Genomic DNA, 20783 nt, shown 5'->3' with positions numbered 1-20783 from the left:
TAAAAATGGCATCCTTCTAGCATTCTCCCTCCACTTTTCCTCTATGAAGAACATAATACCCTTAAGCATTAGGATTATCAGAAAGACCATAAGAATGTCTGTTATTTATCATTTCAGGATGCAAAAGCATCAGTGTCATGGAATATGCGAGGGTAACTCATTAACAAATTAGCCCAATGCTTGGATATAAAAAGTTCCTGCATTTGGCAATCAATGTTATACATTCCTACCTCTACAATTACCAGCACAACAGAATATTTTTTTAAAGCATTTTTTCTAGTTATATTCAGTTTTATGCGAGCAAAGGTGTCAGCTCTGTGAGACAGTCCAGGCATGAAGCACAAACTCTGTGTTTATTGTAAGATTACATTAACAGAATCTTGCAAGCCTAAAAGTACATCTGTCTCCCTCCTGACTTTACTACCATGTTTCTCCAAAAATAATATAAATTTGATTTATATGCCGCCCTTTTCCGGAGACTCAGGGCGGCTTACAATGCGTTAAGCAATAGCCTTCATACTTTTGTATATTTATACAAAGTCAGTTTATTGCCCCCACAAACTGGGTCCTCAATTTACCTACCTTAGAAAGGATGGAAGGCTGAATCAACCTTGAGCCTGGCGAGATTCGATCTTACTTTTAATTGCAGACAGCTGGTGTTAAATTACAGTGCTTCTGTCTGTTGAGCTATCCAGGCTCCTTTTTGAACCCCAAACTATGCGCTTAGCCTTATTTTCGGGGAGGTCTTATTATTTTGGGGCATGTGGAGCAATATGGGGCTCCTCTTGCCGTCTTACCTGATTTCCAGCTCTGCTTTGAAATATTTTCAGTGAGGGCTTACATTCGGGGGGAGGCTTATTTTAGCGTATGCATTCAAAAGCCCCATTGGGCTTATTATCAGGGGATGTCTTATTTTTGGGGAAACAGGGTATATAAGAAGTTAGGAAGGCCCCTTGTAAGGTATTTGCCATGCTCCCATTCCTTCTGCAGTCTCAGCTGCCTTTTATCTGACCATTGCCTAATTTGAAATGAAGTAAGGTTGTTCTGAGTTTTAGAAACATTTGCACAAATAGAATCAAAGTAATGAATGAAATACTTGTACAAGAATTAAAGTATGGTTTCTACATACAGTATGCATAAACCTGGATAGGACAAAAGATACCATTGGGAACAAATTTGTGGATTTCCCTGGCTGAATGGGGGTTATGTTACTTAAAAATAACATGGACCTAGTTCATATATTTCAACCTGATCACCAAATCACACAAATGAATTAAGTGTAGGCACCTCAATAAGCAACCCACAAATATGGATTGGAAATCAGGATGTTTTCTAACTTACATAATAGGGAATTTTAAACATGGCAAATTGTGAAGTATTTTTGCAATTGGAAACAAAAAAGGAGGGAAAAGGTGTAAAGAGCATCATTTAACCTGTTGTAGACCAATAAATATGTTTATTGGGTAGCCTGTTAACCCAAATCTTGGCCTCTCAGCAGTATTGACTAATTTATGCTCCTACATATTAGTTATAGAAATCAGAATATATTTTCTCTTACTAAAAAGCAATAATAACATGTCTAAGAGCACAATTATATACAAGTTATAAAAATTATATACAAGAAATAAATCCAACTGTAACTGCTTCTCTCAAGTTAATATGAATAATATTATGGTCTAACATAAACTAGCTTATATTGATATTTTTTATTTTTGTCTTCTCTTGGCAGTTTATCACAGCATTTACAGATTTTCTTTCTTTCATGGTCCTTTTCAACTACATCATTCCTGTTTCTATGTATGTCACGGTAGAAATGCAGAAATTTCTTGGTTCTTATTTTCTCACTTGGGATGAAGAAATGTTTGATGAAGAAACAGGTGAAGGACCACTCGTGAATACCTCTGATCTTAATGAAGAGTTAGGGCAGGTAACTGTCATGCAGAAGCAACTATAAAAATATCACAGCTGTCTTTGATGTAAAGACAACTGGAGAGATTGATATTTCAATTTTCCTGGAATTATTTTTATTATTATAATGCATAATCATTTGTCTGATTTAGATGGTATATAGACTATCTTACTGATCAGAATTTCTCATAAATCACAGTTGACTTTAGATATTTGGTGAAAAAGAAACCTACGGTGTATTGATCAATTCAATACAAGAGGAGAAGGAAAAAGCAATGAGTAATGCAACTTTTTTTCAACTCACAACACTAAATGCAGTTTGGCAAAAGGTCATGACTTTGAATTATCTCTCTCAACAACTCCAGTAGAATGCCCAACGGCAAAAGTTCCTGGAGAACCAGAGATCATAGTTCTCTTTTTTATTTATTTATTGTTATCTCCAAACTAGACCTGATTCAGTGGTGGTTGCCCCTGGTTCACACTGGTTCTATAGAACCGGTAGTAAAACTGGCGGGAGGCTCTACCCATTGACCCCGACGTCATCAGAATGCTTCTGTGCATGTGCAGAAGCTTCTGTGCATGCGCAGAGGAGTGTGTGCATGCGCAGAGGAGTGTGTGCATGTGCACGCAAGCAAAGTGAGCGTGTGTGCGGCCCCGTTGCGAAGCAGTAGTAAAGGTAAATAAAATCCACCCCTGACCTGATTGATTGTCATACGTTGTATTATCAGAAAAAAAAATTATCAGTACTATCAGTATTGAAAGTTCATGTCTTGGACAGCTTAGATTATTATTTAAATAATAGTGCAAAAATCATGCGGTACTTTGCTGATAGTCCCAAGGGTGCTTTTTCAAAAGACAATGGGCCTTTCTTTGTTTTTCCTTGAATATGTTTTGCTTCTCATTCAAGAAGTGAAACATCTTCAAAGAGAAACAACGAAAATCCAGCTGCCTTTTGAAAAAAGCACTTTGTGGGACAACCATGACCTGGATGACTGAGAATCTCCATAGGCCTATTCTGCTGATATATAGGTAGCCCTTGACTTGCAACCACAACTGAACTCAAAATTTTCATTCCTAGGCAAGACAGATGTTAAGTGAGTTTTTCTCCATTTTACGACCTTTTACCACAGTTGTTAAGCAAATCACTGCAGTGGTTAACTGAATCATGAGTTTGTTAAATGAATCCGGCTTGCCCCATTGACTTCACTTGTCAGAAACTGGCTGAGAAAGTTAAAATGGTGATCACCAACCCTGGGACATGGCAACTGTCATAAATGCATGCCAGTTGCCAAGAGCACAAATTTTGATCACATGACTGTGAGGATATTGCAATAGTCATAAATATGAAAACCCACTCATAAGTCACTTTTTCAGCGCCATTATAACTTTGAATAGTCACTAAATGAATGGTTGTAAGAATCATTTAGTGCTCCTTGTACTGAAAACATCCTTACCATTTGAAATTCATAAAGATAATTTTTCTGAACTAGAGTAATAAAAATATTATTTTAAAAAAATAATAAAACAGCTTTTTCCTAAAATACTGCAAGTTTTCTAAAGACCAAATGACATAATTTCAAAATTCACACATAATCATTCAAATCTGTCCTTGTTATATTAATTCTAGGTTATGCTATTTTTTTCTTTTCAGGTTGAATATGTCTTCACAGATAAAACAGGGACATTAACTGAAAACAATATGGAATTCATAGAGTGCTGCATTGAGGGCCATGTTTATATACCCCATGTCATCTGTAATGGCCAAATCCTCCATGACTGTGCTGGAATTGATATGATTGATTCATCCCCAGGAGGAAGTGGAAAAGTATGAACAGTTGTGCTTTGTTAATCCAAAATACTGAAACATTAAGCTTGATTTCTTGATTTTCTGGACACATTTATGTAACTTGGTTGGCAACAATCTGTTGCTGATTTCCCATCCAGTTTACTGCCCTGTTCCATTATTAAAAACATGGCACTTGAATCACTTGGTTGAAGTAGCTTTCCGTCAAATAGGTATTGTGCTTTAAAAATGTTAAATGCTTTTTCTAAGATGTTTCTAATTTGACAAATATCAAACATCATATTTGACAAATATTAAATATAAAAACCATTGCTTAAAACCATTGCAGAAAATAATTTAGAATTCTCTGGTCATCAAATTAATAAATGAAGATGATACCACTTGGGCTTAAATTAAATTGGAGTAATGTAGAAAGTTGATTTAGCAGTTCAGCATGCTAAATCCAAGGATTGTGATCTTGATGCCTTCCTAGTTTGATAAAGCAGGAAAAAAGGATGGATCTAGAGGATTGAATAAGGATAGCAAGAGCTTGGGAGTAGCAAAGAACACACTTTTTGATCATGTTTACGTTTAAATGTATCCATTTAAATTTAGATACACTAATCATTCATTGGTGGAAAGATAAACTTAACTGCTCTAAAATGACTTTGTTGAGTGGACATAATGATTACACTTATCATTGTGAAAGGCTTACATTGACATTGACTTTTGTAATGCACAGGTGAATTGGCTCCTTTCTCAGAGACGTTTTCTCCAAACCACATCAGCTTTTCTTCTCTCTCTCTCTCTTTCTCTCTCTTTTCTCTCAGAGCTCATAACACTTCAGATAATCTCACTAGCCTGATTTAATAAAGTTGTAAAAAGTCCTGAGTGCAAGTTGCGTACTGATCCCAAAAGATCATTTTATTATTGATTCAACATCACAGACTCTCTGTTATTGGTCTAGCAATGGCCCTAAGTGAGTAAGGAAATAGCTATGTAAATTATAATAAGAAAAAAAATAGTGATCACATGGGACTAAGCCGCAGCTAAGACCGCTGTAGCTGTATCCAGAAATAGAATGACTAAATACTTTTTAATGAACATATCAAGAACATTAGTTCTTTAAATACATTGAATTTGTTTTACTTATTTATAGAGTTTTTTCTTAAAATAGGTACCCTTACAACAGTGGAAAGCCTTCCCTTGCCTTCCTCTCTGCAATTCCTTATCTTGTGTTCCATTCCAATTTGTTCATAAGACCTCAATGATCTAATGGACAAATTTTAGGAATCAGAGGTGTTGGTGGAAGGAGGGAGAGCAGAATTTTTTTCTTTCCATCAACTTCCTTAAATTAGGATCAATACTAATAATATATCCACTTTGAGCCCATCAGTCTAATAAATTTAAGTGTCCAATATTTTTCCTGTACTAGTGCTTTTCGTAGATGTTATTTCCTTTTTAATATATTAGGACCGAGAAGAGCTCTTTTTCCGAGCTCTATGCCTTTGTCATACGGTTCAAGTGAAGGAAGATGATATGGTAGATGGAGTAAAGAAAGCTCAGCTTTCAGGAAAATCTTCCGTGTATATTTCATCATCCCCTGACGAAGTTGCTTTAGTTGAAGGAATTCAGAGGTATGTGCAAGTTAGTATAATTGTCTCAAAAATTGTGTAAGATCAAATGTTTGTTCCATTTCATAGTATGAGCACAGCGGACAATGTTATCTTTGAAAATATGTCTGTGAGGAAAATACCTATATCAAGAAAACAAAAGTAGGCCTAGTCATGTGTGGGATGTTACTTTGAACCGAGAGCCTGTAAAACAGCTCTAGGCTTCTCTTAATTTCTGCTGAAAAGTTTCTTCTGTATGTTTCTTATTGTAATTTGTGTGAACATGTCTGGCTAAGAGGTTATCAAAAATAAGAACCTTTATTACAGCCTAGAGGTTAGAAAGCACAACAATAAAAATGGTAAAAATCTGTTTTGAGACCTACTTGAAAGACAACATCACAACTGGCTAAGCTAGTCTATATATGGGAATATCCACACTCACATATTTTTTTAAAAAATGTTCATTACCCACAGATAGATGAAAAAGGGAAAATGTAGAAAATGGAATGTTGGATATTGTTATCTCATAAGAGTGTTCCATGGAGTTATGTTAGGCTTGTTTACTATATATATGGAGAAGAATATGATTGAGAGCCAGAAATGCAATGTCCAAATGTGATGAAAGTAAAAATTCTGAAGAAAGTTGGCATACTGTATATACTATTTAGGTACTTCTACTTGCTTCTTCAACCAGTATGAGCAACTGGTTTGAACCTTTGAACCTTTGAACTCTTTTGACTTGTTAGAAAAAGAACAAGCCAGATCATATAATGCTAAGCAACCAGAGATGAAGTTATTTGGCTTTATTTAGCTACTCTCACTGCTAAGGAGGAACAAACTAAAAATGATAACTACCGTGCACTTTCCTAAATAATGCTCTACAGTTTGCACCAATTCCAGCATCTGAATGCATCTAATATCTTGGTAAAAGCAAAATAAAAAACCTGATTTGATTACAGATAGGCATCAACATTACAGATAGATGGATGTGGTGGCTCAGTGGCTAAGAAGCTGAGCTTGTCGATCGAAAAGTCGGCAGTTCAGCAGTTCGAATCCCTAGTGCCACATAACGGGGGAGCTCCTGTTACTTGTCCCAGCTTCTGCCAACCTAGCAGTCTGAAAGCACGTAAAAAATGCAAGTAGAAAAATAGGGACCACCTTTGGTGGGAAGGTAACAGCATTCAGTGAGTCTTTGCTGGCCACATGAACACGGAGAATGTCTTCGGACAGCACTGGCTCTTTGGCTTTGAAACGGAGATAAGCACCGCCCCCTAGAATCGGGAATGACTAGCACATATGTGTGAGAGGAACCTTTACCTTTACCTTAGGCATCAATAGCTCAGGTAAATTAACTATTCTTTCATCCTTGAAATAGAATACGGGGTAAAGGAATCCTTAACCAACTTGAGTAAATCACATTTTTCTGACCTAAAAATTATATTAAAAAGGTATTTTTAACATATATAAAACTCTATTGTAAACATGAAATATGATCATTTTAATCCCTATTATGTCTATAATTGAATTTTCAGACTTGGTTATACATATTTACGATTGAAAGACAATTTTATGGAAATTTTAAATCGAGAAAATGACATTGAAAGGTAAGTTGTTTTTAATATGAAACAAGGGTAATCAATGGAATACTTCGTGTATATTAAAACATTTAATGTCATTATAAAAATAACTTGGCAAAAATATTCTGCTTAGTTGATTCTTTAAGCTATTTTGGAAAGACTTTGAACTCTGTGAGTGAATTTTGAGTCAAAGTGTTTCAATGGGATATTGTTTTCCCATCACAAGAAATATAAGAGCACGGCATCTCTATTCTTCTAAAATTAAAGAGTGTATACAGGCAAATATGACTGATTGCAAAATGTTGTTTTTTTCCCCCTTCAGATTTGAACTATTAGAAGTTCTTAGTTTTGATTCAGTAAGAAGACGGATGAGTGTGATTGTAAAATCAGCAAAAGGTAGTAAAAAGAAGGACTTTTTATTCTTTCCAGCCCAATAGGATGCTATTAAACAAGCTATAAAAATATTGGAACTCTGCTTATATGTCAGAAAGATAATTCTCAGATAGGAACAGGACCAAATTTGTTGGGGGAAGGATGTCAAGAGAAAAGTACTTAGGAAAGCTCCACTGTAGATAGATCACATGACTCTGAAGAAACAAGGAGAGGGCTTAGAGTGCAACATTCTGAGCCAATGCATGTGCCTAATTTTTATCTTCCTTATTTTAATATACTATAACTATGTTAAAGAAGGTCTATTAATATTTTCAGAAATCTGTTTAGACCAGGGGAAGAAATATACTGTCAAACCCAAATACCAGACCAGAAAATCAACTCCATGGGAAAACTGGAACTATCTTTATTGAGATTGGTTAGAATAATAGAATCTTACTTATGAGATTCTGCTCTCCCCTCTGCCCCATTTTATACTCTCATGAATTGGGGGCTGAGCTGTTTCTGAATACTACCTTCTTCCTCAGGATTTAAAAAACGTCTAGGTAATCTTGCGTATTTTCATTAAGGTCACTTCACTTACTCTTCCCAGATATGTTACTGTATATTTAAAAAACTTTTCTCATTTTGTTTTGCTTATATTTTTTCAGGGGAAATCTTTCTGTTTTGCAAAGGAGCAGATTCTTCTATATTTCCTAGAGTTACAGAAGGAAAAATAGAACAGATTAGGTCAAGAGTTGAGCGAAATGCTGTGGTAAGATCCAAATTTTATTAAATATAACTTATATTGTGTATCTATCAAACAGAAAGAAATGTAATTTTCCCCAGAGCTACCAGTACTCTGGAACACATTGATGTCCACAGCAAATCAAGATTCCATCAAAATCATATGGTAATATCATGATGCAAATCCCATCTCCCTATAGTTGCATTTTTCCCCATCCTTCTGTCTAAGAGAAGTATATATGTAAGTTGTGATATTCAGTTCATGGTGACATGAAGCAAATTTTTGTCATGTATCATATTGGACTTTTCCTGTTCCTGGTGTCTACATGTGTATAGAACCAAAGATTTTACTGATCTAACCCAAAGATCTCACACAAGAGTGATGTAATTATACATCATTTGAATATTCTTTCTTGAGATGTGAATGTATCATATGATTGTCACCATTTTTAATCTTATTTTACTTTGTGGGATCCTCAGGCATTGTTTTGGAAGATGTCAGCCATACAAGCCCTCAAAGGCTCTATCTTCCTGATGCTACCCTTTTAAATGGTATGTTTGTGGTTTAGCATTACTGAATATGTAAGCAAAACCACAATAGCTTATTCAACAAATCATGCCTTAGACTTCTGTGTAGACTAGAGCTCATTAGTAAAGCATGCAACCTTTTCAACAAATATTTTTTGTGCTTCTAAAACAATTGTTTTTAGGAGGGTTTGCGAACATTATGCGTTGCATATAAAAAATTCACACACGAAGAATATGAGATTGTGGAAAAACAGCTTCAAGAGGCAAAATTAGCCCTTCAGGATCGGGAAAAAAAACTGGCAGAGGCATATGAACAGATAGAACATGGACTTATCTTGCTTGGGGCTACAGCAGTTGAAGACCGGTTGGTGTTCTTCTTTCCATACATGTCAGACATATTGTTCTTGATCTTAAATTCAGTTGTAGTAGTTATTTTTTTTTGCTGGTCCAAATACCTATGTGACAAAAAGATTCTGACCCTTATAGTTAGATTGGTTAAGCATAGTTTCTCAGTTTGGACAGCACAGGATATTCTTGTTAACTAAAGATTCCTAATTTATTGAGACAAGGTCAAAAGGATTATTTGGAAAATGAAAGCTTTTTCATTTTTAACATAATGAGCTAAATTACAGTAATCTGCATTGATTAAATGAAGCTTTAGAATCTCACCCAGCTTAGAAAAATGATCGCTTTAGTGGCAAATGTTAAAAACAGTTGGAAAACACACTTTCCTTTGGAGATGAAAAATTTAATTCCTGTATCAAGTTCAAATAACTGAACGATTTGTTAATATCATGATAGAAAATATATTGTTAAAAGTAATTTAAACCGAGGGTTTCCCTTATATAGACATGTAACAAAATATAATGTAATAGATTCACTATATTTTTAATTCCAAATTTCATTAGTTATTGTTGTTGCTTCCTAGATTACAGGAAAAAGCTGCTGATACAATTGATGCTCTGCAGAAGGCTGGCATTAAAGTATGGGTTCTGACAGGAGACAAAATGGAGACTGCTGCAGCAGCCTGCTATGCCTGCAAGCTATTCAGAAGAAATACTCAAATACTTGAGTTGACTACAAAGAAAATAGAGGAGCAGAATTTGCATGATGTATTATTTGAATTGAGCAAAACTGTCCTAAAGCACAGTGGCAGTTTAACAAGGGACATCTACTCAGGGTAAGTTAAAAATATTGATGGTGCAGTGGTTAGAGTGCAGTATTGCAGGCAAACTGCCCATATCCTGGAGTTCAATCCTGATGGGGTTCAAGGTTGACTCAGCCTTCCATTTTTCTGAGGTCAGTAAAATGAGAACCCAGATTGTTGGGGGCAATATGCTGACATTGCAAACCATCCAGAGCAGTGGTGAAATCCAAATTTTCTTACTACCAGTTTTGTGGGCATGGCTTGGTGGGCGTGGAGAGGCTTGGTGGGCATGGCAGGGAAGGATACTCCATTTCCATCTCCATTTCCTCCCAATCAGTTGGGATTCAGGAGGCAGAGAATAGATGGGGGTGGGGCCAGTCAGAATTTTTACTACCGGTTCTCCGAACTACTCAAAATGTCTGCTACCGGTTCTCCAGAACTGGTCAGAACCTACTGAAAACCACCTCTGGGCCCTACTTATGCTCACTCATGCACTAGTCAGCCACCAGTTGGACTGTTGTAATGCACTCTACACCGGGCTGCCCTTGAAGAGAATCCAGAAACTTCAGTTCATGCAAAATGCAGCAATGTGGGTAATTATATGAGTTCCTTGTAAAATATGTTACACTTCTACTCCATGAACTGATTTTGAACTTTAAAGCTCTATATGGCATGGGACCGGATTATTTGAGGGACTGCCTCTCCCCTGTCTGTTCCACCAAATTTAGTAGAGAGAGCATGCTGTGAGTTCTGTCATTTAGGGAGCTACATTTGGTGGACCCTAGGCAAGGGGACTTCTCAGTTGTGGCGTTCCCATTGTAGACTATCCTCCCCTCTGAGATTAGCTTGGCTTCATTTTTCTTTGCTTTCTGAAGGTCCCTCAAGACCTGTTTGTGCCATCAGGCCTGGGGACCCCAGAGAATAGTGAACTAGTGAAGTAGCTCTATTATTATAAACATCCATTCACCAATTATTTTTTGTATAATTTTGAACATTTTAATAATAATATAATTATTATTTGTGATTTTTTAAAACATATTGTATACCACTAAGAGTCACTTGTCTTATTGAATGGGCAGTATATAAATAAAATAAAATAAAATAATAAAAATATGGTGGCATGCCTATGTGACACCCATGCTTTGGGTGCTGCACTGGTTACCAGCAGGCTTCCATTCAGAGTTCTGGTTACCAGCAGGCTTCTATTCAGAGTTCTAGTTACCACCTATAAAACTTTAGATGCCATCTACCTGAGACACCTCTGTAATCTGAAGTTTCTGCCCATCCTGCATGATCAGACAGAATTGGTGGGCTTAATTGGATCTAGAAGTGTGTCTCCTCCAATGCAGCATCTGTCCTCTAGAGCAGTGCCCCCCCCTTTTGGGCACCAGGGATCGGTTCTGTGGAAAGAGGTTTTCCATAGACCGGAGAGGGCATAGTTTCGCATGCTGCCTGCATCCCATGGATAGGCTTTCATTTGTTTGCATGGCCCAGTTTCTGGCATGCCACAGCCCGGTGGCAGTCCATGGACAGGGATTGGGGACCCTTGCTCTAGAACAACAATGGAAAATAGAAGTTGCACATCTGCTATCCCATGGAAATTGATGCTGTCTGATAGTGTTGGACAGCATCCTTAAAATGTAAAAATAGCCCATTTTTATATCTATTGATATATATGATATCTGAAGCAGATCAAGAGATGAATGGAATGACAGTCTAGTGGGAAAAAGGACTCTTTTTTTACAATCTTTAAAGGGAAAACAAACCTACTTTGGATTTATTTCAAAAGGAAACAAGACCTGGAACTCTAAATTTGCTTTATTTCAGGATATCTTTTGACATGGTGCTCTTGCTTAGTTAAATTGCAAATCAACATTAATTTCTATACTTTTGTCACTCAAAGGCTTTCAGCTGAAATGCAAGATTATGGTTTAATTATTGATGGAGCAGCATTATCATTAATAATGAAACCACGGGAAGATGGCAGCTCTGGTAACTACCGAGAAATCTTCCTTGAAATTTGTAGAAACTGCAGTGCAGTTTTATGCTGTCGCATGGCTCCTTTGCAAAAAGCACAGGTTTGTATTTCCGTCTTTCTCGTTATGTCAATATTGAAATGGTCATATAATACATTGTGGTAATTATAAAATTTTGAACACTCTCCTTCCAGTAACTGATAATGGATGAAAAAAATGAAAAACAAAGAGAAAAGAAACCAAAGAAAAATTTCTACAGGAAAGCAATTAGTTAATAGTTCATACAAGATGCATCCTGCTGCGACACTCATTTATGTACAGTTCAAGATTCAACATACCCCAAAAACAAATTAATTTTAACAAAGGAAAAATGTAATTTTTTTACTAAATTATTTTAGTAAATAATTCAGAAAAGTTGGCTAATTAGGATTCTGTCTAAATTAATATCAGGAATAAAACTGGAAAAAAGTAAAAAATGTGCAAGAGAGAAAACAGCTAAATATATCTGAGAGAAACATCTGTTACATTTGGACATCGTTTAATATATTCTACCTTCCTCCAGTGCTATGAGAAATGGGTAAATTTGGCTCTGTTGTATTTGCTTGAACGAGAAAGCTATCTGGAAATATTCACATGGATAATCTCTGCAGATAACTACTTATTATTTACTCCCTGTGATAAATGAAGGGGCGTACTAAGTTTCTTGAGAAAGTAAGATTCCCCAGAATGTATTTTCTATATACCTTTGTAACCAGTTTGCCAGAAAAAAATAATAATCCCTAGCAAGTAAACTACTGGACATAACTATAACATATAGAAATAGTAAAGTATTACACTTTTTCCCTTTTAGATTGTAAAATTAATTAAATGGTCAAAAGAGCACCCCATCACATTAGCAATTGGTGATGGAGCAAATGATGTCAGTATGATATTAGAAGCACATGTTGGCATAGGTAAGTAGACAGGGTCCATCTAAAGTAAGTAAGCATCTTAATTTCCTTTCACTAAAAATAAAGGTATTGAGTCATAAGTCAAATTGCACTGGGTCTGTCCTTCTTAACAGTCTCAAAATTGTAATCAAATATAAACCCCAGGGAATTTCTGGTATAAATTTTACAACTTGATTTCACAGCCTCGCACCTATTTTACTTCATCAGTTCTCACTGTTCTTTCCCCTTAGGCATTATTGGAAAAGAAGGCCGTCAAGCTGCAAGAAACAGTGACTATGCAATACCCAAATTTAAACATTTGAAAAAAATGTTACTGATTCATGGGCATTTTTATTATGTCAGGATATCTGAACTGGTGCAATACTTCTTTTATAAGGTAAGATAGTGTTTTCTTTACCTTTTAGAAAAGTTTGAAGCGCTCAATAATAGTGTATCTTTTCAACTGTGTACAGTGGTGTCAGAAGTCAACAGAAGTCACTTCTGCTTGTGTACAATAGTACTGACATACTTACACTAGCAGTTGTACAAATTATTGGAAAGGTTTCCTAGCATTCTGATGCTCTCTGAAGTATCAGTAGCCTCTCTCTCCATATTAATGGAAGGGGGTCATTCCATGTCAAGTGGTTTGGGGCTCTCAGGTCGACCATCTCGGATTTTGATGAAATTTGGTGTGAACATGCACACATGTCCCCAATGAATATTGGTAAAGTGTTATGTTTGCCGATGCAATACTTGCAGAAATATAGTCATTTGTATGACCCCATACCGCAGCCTTCGACAGTATGACTCTGAGATTTCGGCAACTTTGAGACATAATATCTCTGGCAATATTTTGTTGAGAGAAACAAAACTTGGCCATCTTGTGCAACTTGTTATGCTCTATTAAACAAAATAATAAAAACATTCTTGTGAGCGATCTCCATCTAGATAATTGGGAGCAAAATTGGCTGAAAATGACTGCGGCACAAAAAAAGGGTAAAGTTTGGCTTCTTATATCTCTGGAAGAAAGGTATGAGAAACATGAAACTTTGTGCATAATAACTTAGCAACACAAGGTTGTCAAATATAAATTTTAATTCTCCTACTTCTTTCCAATAGTTCACAAATTGAATATAAAGTTAATGGTTTTTGTAAAAATGCCAAAAATAGGGTATTCTCATCCCGCTTTTACAAAAAAAAGACCTTCTGGAAACACTGTTAAATCATTCTCATTAGAAAGAGCATGTTTCAAACTCCCTAAAAGAGTAGAGTTGGTGTTTCGTCACTGATGTATAAAGCCCTTAAAATAGGGACAAAGTTGCTATGGCAGTGTCACATTCATTCTATTATTGTTTGGTCTTGTTTGTTTTATATAGACATCATTATTACTATTATATTGTGTTGGCCCATCGTGACATTGTCACTACCAGTTCAGGCAATTGACCCAGCAATCCCATCACCATAGGGGGCACACCTGATAGCCATGCAATACCAGCCATGGGTGGGTTTCTTGGTTCAGGATCCCAAGCCTGTAGTTTGGTTTCTTCTTCAAGGTTCCAAAGCCTTGTGTGGGTATCTGTCCAGTTCCCAAGCTGACAATTGGGCAGCTTATCCTAGGTTCCCAAGCCTAAAATGTGTATCTTATATGGTTTCCAAGCCAAAGTCCATACTGTTGTATGAACTGCCAAATTCCCACGATCACTTATATATTATTGAATTTACGCACCACATTCTTTAGCATCGCTTCTGGTAATTGATACTGTCAACCTGACAATGTAACTGAAGGCACTAGAAGCACACAAATAAGATGTGGTTCTGGAACCCAACAAACATTTTGTCTTTCAGGCCAATAAAATGAATGAGCAGGGCTTCGCAGATTGGCCAACCTATTTCCCGGTTGTTATGTTGCCTGAATTTATGACAAAAAATGGTGGGTAGGCAATTTCCACGTCATGGAAATTTCAATCGAACAAAATGATGCATTGGTAACATTTATGCATCCACGAGGCCCTATAGAGCGCAACAAGTTGTACAAGACGGCCAAGTTTTGTTTCTCTCAACAAAATATTGCCAGAGATATTATGTCTCAAAGTTGCTGAAATCTCAGATTCATACTGTTGAAGGCTGGGGTATGGGGTCATTCAAATGACTATATCTCCGCAAGTATTGCATCGGCAAACATAACACTTTACCAATGTTCATTGGGGACGTGTGTGCATGTTCACACCAAATTTCATCAAAATCCGTGATGGTCGACCTGGGCACTTTCCTGAAATCAGACCACTTGACATGGAATGACCCAAGGATTTTCTACTCACATAGTGTGATTTTGGATCCAAGCCACAACAGCCCTTTTCTGCACTCATACCAAATAATTTAAGCTTATTTTTTTTTACTACTGTTTATCTGATGTGGGCAAAGAGTTTTTGAAAATGCAAAACTGGTTTGTGCCCCATCCCCAAGGAGGTCTGTTGGCTTATTACCTTGCAGTCCTTTTGATTCTATATTTGGCAGCAGGTGGTGTCCCTCACTGTCTTCATCAATTTGCTGGCATAACAATTGTTGTGTGGGTAGCAAAACAAAAACCCTGTAGTCCTAAAACCACTTACTACTGGAACATTCATTAATATAATAAATAAAGAAGTAAGTTGTTTGATGGTTGCAATATTTATCAGGTTCCTATTTTAGTTGACCGAGCTAAATAGAAGACCAATGTTTTTATGTCAACACTGGTTGCCTGGATCATAATATCAGCAACTTTAATTGGCATTTTTATACATTTTCAACCATAAAATCATAGCTTTGTAAACGTGTACTTTAAAATGCCAGTTTCGGGTATTTTATATCATCTTATTCCACAAAGGCTTCAGGATACACGGTATATTTTGGACCAAATTATACTTTATTCCTACCCCGTCCTTGATATATGGATTCATACATTAATACATTGCTCAAATACAATGCCATTCAGCTATGGCCTCTGAAACGGCTTTATCCCAAAGACAGTAATTAATGGACAAAATAAGGTGACTCAAAGGCAAGCTATTACTTTCCCCAAGCTATTATTTTTAAGTTTGTTTGTGTATTCAATTATTTATCAAATTTATATGTCCTTCCATCTCACAGAAAATGACAAAGTTCCACTTTGAATTGAATATCAGTTTTAATATCCATTTGAACCAGCATGGCCGAAATAGCAATATGTATTTCCATGATTGATCTGTAAATAGCTCATCTGATCAATACGGTCTAGTGTAGCAATTGATTGACAGAAATATATTCGGTTCTATATTATCCTCCTTCTCCAGACAACAGGGGCACACTCTAAGCATTATTAAATGCATACTATGTCCTTGTTTCTGTATCATTTATCTTCCTTCCTTTCCCCTACACACATACACAAACACACACAAACATATCCAATTGTTTCTTTTCCTAGCCTTTACCTTGGATAAAGGATTGATACTTTTGTCTTTCTTTTCAAGGGCAAATTGATAGTATCAAGCCCTTTGCAGCCATTTAGAACCTAACAAATCTTATTAAATAGATACTGTACTGCATATTGAAATGTAAAGGGGGCGATATCCTAGATTTGGCTTACTGGCTACATATACTTTAGCCAGTAAGCCATATACATATACTGTATTTGAGTTTTTGTTTCTCTTGCAAACAGACATTTGATGCAGTGGAGTAATCCTTACCCATTTTCTGGAGAAAGAAAGAATATTTTTAAATTTATTTGTCAAATTTAAGTACCATCCATCTCACTCTCAGAATTACTCTGGGCAGTGTACAGTTAAAAGCATAAAAGCCTAAAACCTATATAAAAATACATTACATCAATAAAAGTAGATAGATAAAAACAAGGATAAATAATTAGAAATTAAGTTAGAAGTTAAGAGGCAGGACAAGCAGCATCAACCCAAGGTGTTGTATGCTGTTCAGTGAGCCCCATGTGAGTTGGTAGGGCCAGATCTTCAAACTCCTTTAAAAGGCCAGGAGAGTGGGGGCTGCCTCAACTCTAGAGAGGGGATATTCAAGAGGGCCAGGCAGGAGCAGAGAGGGCCCTTTTCCTGGATCCTGCCAGTTGAAATTCTCTAACTGAGTCTGTAACATATCTTCCCTGCCCGACTGGGTAGGATGAGTCAGTTCCTCAGATAACCTGTTTCCATATTTAAATCCTAAATATGAAGATGTTCTAAGCCTGCAAAATTCTGCAAACCACCAGTCTCTTTCTTTAGTCCCCAGAAATTCATTGCAATATACAGACTTTGGAAACAAAAATTAATACTGTTATGTCAGTACTGAGCCCATTAGGTGAAATGTTGGACGACTCAAGCTTCCTCTCCCATCACCCACTGGTTCTTCTCACACTTTCTTCCTGCCTTGGTGTAGTTTTTACGTATTGTCATTGCCTATCTTCCAGTGGGATACTTTTACCTGATGTCTACCCAATAACCCCAACATAAAAAATGTAAAGGTATCCCACAGCCAGTACAACTTATTGTTAAATAGGAAAAGTTGAAAAAGTAAAAGAAGCTGACTAAAATGGAATGCAATCTATAGCACCATCTACTACCCTGTATGTGACTAGGGAATCATCCCTTTCTACTTTGAGAGCTAGATCAGTTTTGCAATGTACAGACAAAATTAACTCCATTTTTAAAATAGAAAAAGGAGCGCAGTGGTTCACATGGTTAGAACACTGGGCTGATGATCAGCAGGCTCGTGTTAGAGACCTGCCATGGGACAAGGTGAGCTCCCATCACTCACTCCAGCTCCTACAGTCTCAGCAGTTCAAAAGGGGACAACCATGAGTAAATAGATGGATACCATTTTGGTGGGCAATCTAAGTGACATTCAGCTGACAGTCTGGAGCAAGAAGTGCATCTTTATATTTTCATTTGTCATGGCTTGTTTCTTACAGATATTTGTTCTGTCCAGTGTATGAGAATTCTGAGAATACAATGTACTCTGCTTCTACTGGTTTGCAATTGCAATAAACTGAATTGAACACCTATATATTACTGAAAAATGTGTTTAAAAGGATATTAATGTAATGTCTTATTAAAAACTAAGATTTATAGTTGTTCAAACTTTAATATTTACTGCATTGCTACCACTTTGTGATCATTTGTGCAATATCTATTGCTCTTGTCTTCCAGAATGTCTGCTTCATTTTTCCTCAGTTTTTATACCAATTCTTCTGTGGATTTTCACAACAGGTATCTGAGAACATCTTTCATTTTACGAACCAATATAAATTTTGCTTTTATAGTTTTTCATTTATTTCAGTCAATTTTTCTTCTTCAGTATAGGGTTGAATGAAAACTATTAGCTTTTTTTCAGTTGGGGCTTTTTGGATAATTCAGCTTGCATTAATTCTGGATAGCAGTGGATGGACATCAATGGAAACACTGAAATTACCGTATTTTTCGGAGTATAAGATGCAGCTTAGTTTTTATTTTGCTAGTTTTTTAATCCCCACCTTGGGGATAAAAAAAGCTTCTAAGGCACAGCTGAGAGGAAGCAGCAATGAGAAAAGCAGGCAAAGCACGGGGAGATTGCTTCACTCCCTAGCGCCTTGTTAAAGCACAGCAGAGAGTCGAGGGAGCAGGCAAAGCTGGGAAGACTGCTTCACTTGCTAGTGCCTCGTTAAGGCTGAAAAAAAGCTTTGCAAAAGCTACATTTGGAGTATAAGACACACCCAAATTTTCAGCCTCTTTTAGGGGGTGGGAAAGATGCATTTTATACTCCGAAAAATACAGTATATTTAACATGAGCTTGGAAATATTCCACATTTGCATAGACATAGCATAGCAGACAATCTACTTTTTAATTTTTTTCTGCTGAAAAAACCAGAAAGGAACATGTAGACATTTGAATCTCCTAAATTGGTGACTATTTCTTGAATTTAATGCGTGAACACATCTTCTAATCTACTCTTACCTATGTTTTTAATTTTTTGATTCCTTGTAATGTATTGTATGTAGTATAATCTTTATGACAAAGTATGCAAATTTGCAGGGAAGATCACAGATTCTTAAGCTTGTGTACAACTGAAAGATAAAAAATCTTCAGCATTTCTTATTTTTGTATGGTACAGTAGGCTTGTCAGCAATGCTGCAAGACCACTCATGCTTATTTTTGTCCCCAGTTGTCACAAACCATTGTTTTTGTTACTCTTCTATTTATGTGAGATATGAAGCAATAATTATGATTTTGCAAGTTTTTATTATCAGGTAGTGATTACTGCACAATACACAAAACCAACTTTATGCCTGAAATAGCGAAAGCTAATCATTTTACAGTCATATTTGTTTTAATGGTTAAGAAATATATTCTTTTGTGATTTTTATTGTAATAGGAATGCTAATCATTAATTGGATTTTGCTGTTTTTACACTTATTTATTTATTTTTAATCTAATCAGGAGAAGCATATGAATCAGAGTTGGCTGAATTGAAGAGTATGGTTACAATGATTAATACTGATTATAACATTCATTAGCTAGGATAGTAGTAATATAAAAATCTGCTAATTGGTGATTTCCCATTTCATTTATTTCCCCTTATAATACCTTTTGACAATATTTTACTAAAAAAATAATCTGTGTTTTGTTTTTGTTTTTTGTCTACAGCCTTTATATGATACTGCGTATCTTACTCTGTATAATATCAGCTTTACTTCACTTCCTATTTTGTTATATAGTCTAATGGAACAACATGTGAGTTCAGAGACACTCAAGAGAAACCCTATACTATACAGGTATATGTTCATTGTTTGAACAGGCAGATGAGACCAGTTAATTCATATTGTATTTCTGAAGGATTGGCAAGCCTTGAGTGTTGGAGCAAGGGATGTTTATGTTAGTGAAATTTATTATGCGCATATTGCAAATATTCCCAGCAGGAAAACAACACAGGGACTTTGTTTAGGATTTATTAATCAGCACACATAGCTAAAAATTACAGCCCGCGTATCCAGTAATAATTATTGTTTATAATTGAAAAACAATTGAGTTCAAATTTGCTTAAACACAAAACATAGTTGTAGTCTAAGCATTGTCACAGTTTCTCAGCTAAAATCTGTGATATAGGATTTATCAATGGAATCACTGATGAATAAATAATTTCAGTAATATACGGTAATTAATATTTACAAAAATCACTTGGGAACAAATATCCAAGAATGCATGCCGTATTTAATCTGCATCTACTTTAAAAAAAAGTCATTGAAATGAAACAGTGTTCTGGGGACCTCTAGTGTTGTTTTTTATTACTTGTGTGCATGCTTTTGAGTAATTTTGACTCCTGGAAACTGCCTGGACTGGTCCCTGAGGTTTTCTTGGCAAGATTTTGAAAGTGGTTTGTTACTGCTTTGTAGGGCTAAGAGTTGATTACAAGTTCACCCGACTAGCTTTGTGCCTAAGGCAGGACTTGAACTCACGGTCTCCACCTGGTATCTCAACCAAGTTGGCTCTCTTAAAATAAAGCAAATCATGTATTGGATATATCTGAGTCTTCCTATATGAAAGAATTTAGGACAGCCTTGCTCATCTTGGGTGTCCTGCAGATAAAGTGATCTTCAATTCCCTTAATTCTCCCAAGATGGGAATTATAAAAGTTGAAGTGAAACACTTCTAGTGTAAATCCTGGTTTAAGGCTCAATAAGAAGATATAGAAAGATTGAAACATCAGCATAGATGTTGTCTATGTTGTCTGGGGAATTTCTGGGAAGTGAAGTCACATATCTTAAAGCTAGCAAGGGTAAGAAAAAAACTCTGGTCTTCATAAAGTCCATAGAAACATTACAGCATTCCTTTTTGTAATAAAAAAACATTTATTTTTCTTTATTCCAAATGTTAAAAAAAATGAGTAATATATGTTATTATTCAGGGATGTTGCCAAGAATGCTCATCTACGATGGCGTATATTCATTTACTGGACATTCTTGGGAGTTTTTGATGCTGTCGTCTTTTTCTTTGGTGCCTATTTCTTGTTTGACAATTCAACTATGACCAGCAATGGGCAGGTTTGTATCTAAAGTTTTGGAAGCTGTTTAAGAGGAAATAACTGAATTGGTTTCTCTTTGGTTATATTTATACTGGCGTGTATTCTCTAAGGATTCAGGCAGGATTTTACTTTTTTTAGCCATATTAGAGAAATTACAGAATTGAAACTAAACTGTCTGTATCCTAAAGCATG

At 36.0% G+C, this 20783-nt stretch overlaps 1 protein-coding gene across 8 annotated transcripts in view; it reads left to right on the top strand.

Annotated features, from left to right (window-relative positions):
* ATP11A (ATPase phospholipid transporting 11A) overlaps positions 1 to 20783 on the top strand; it is a 124997-nt gene that overhangs the window by 83857 nt on the left and 20357 nt on the right. For all 8 annotated transcript variants that reach the window (XM_034418959.3, XM_060686596.2, XM_034418950.3 and 5 more), the window contains exons 12-25: positions 1730 to 1927; positions 3560 to 3733; positions 5165 to 5328; positions 6837 to 6908; positions 7204 to 7277; positions 7922 to 8025; positions 8708 to 8889; positions 9454 to 9705; positions 11576 to 11750; positions 12499 to 12601; positions 12829 to 12974; positions 17743 to 17802; positions 19217 to 19344; positions 20475 to 20610. In XM_034418959.3, the coding sequence (XP_034274850.2) occupies positions 1730 to 1927; positions 3560 to 3733; positions 5165 to 5328; positions 6837 to 6908; positions 7204 to 7277; positions 7922 to 8025; positions 8708 to 8889; positions 9454 to 9705; positions 11576 to 11750; positions 12499 to 12601; positions 12829 to 12974; positions 17743 to 17802; positions 19217 to 19344; positions 20475 to 20610 (1968 nt within the window). The remainder of the gene's footprint in view (positions 1 to 1729; positions 1928 to 3559; positions 3734 to 5164; positions 5329 to 6836; positions 6909 to 7203; positions 7278 to 7921; positions 8026 to 8707; positions 8890 to 9453; positions 9706 to 11575; positions 11751 to 12498; positions 12602 to 12828; positions 12975 to 17742; positions 17803 to 19216; positions 19345 to 20474; positions 20611 to 20783) is intronic.

This window comes from Pantherophis guttatus, chromosome 5 (genome assembly GCF_059756535.1).
Source record: "Pantherophis guttatus breed Tessera chromosome 5, ASM5975653v1, whole genome shotgun sequence".
Taxonomy (NCBI): domain Eukaryota; kingdom Metazoa; phylum Chordata; class Lepidosauria; order Squamata; family Colubridae; genus Pantherophis; species Pantherophis guttatus.
The sequence above is the reverse complement of the archived record's forward strand: the minus strand, read 5'-3'. Positions and strand labels throughout refer to the sequence as shown.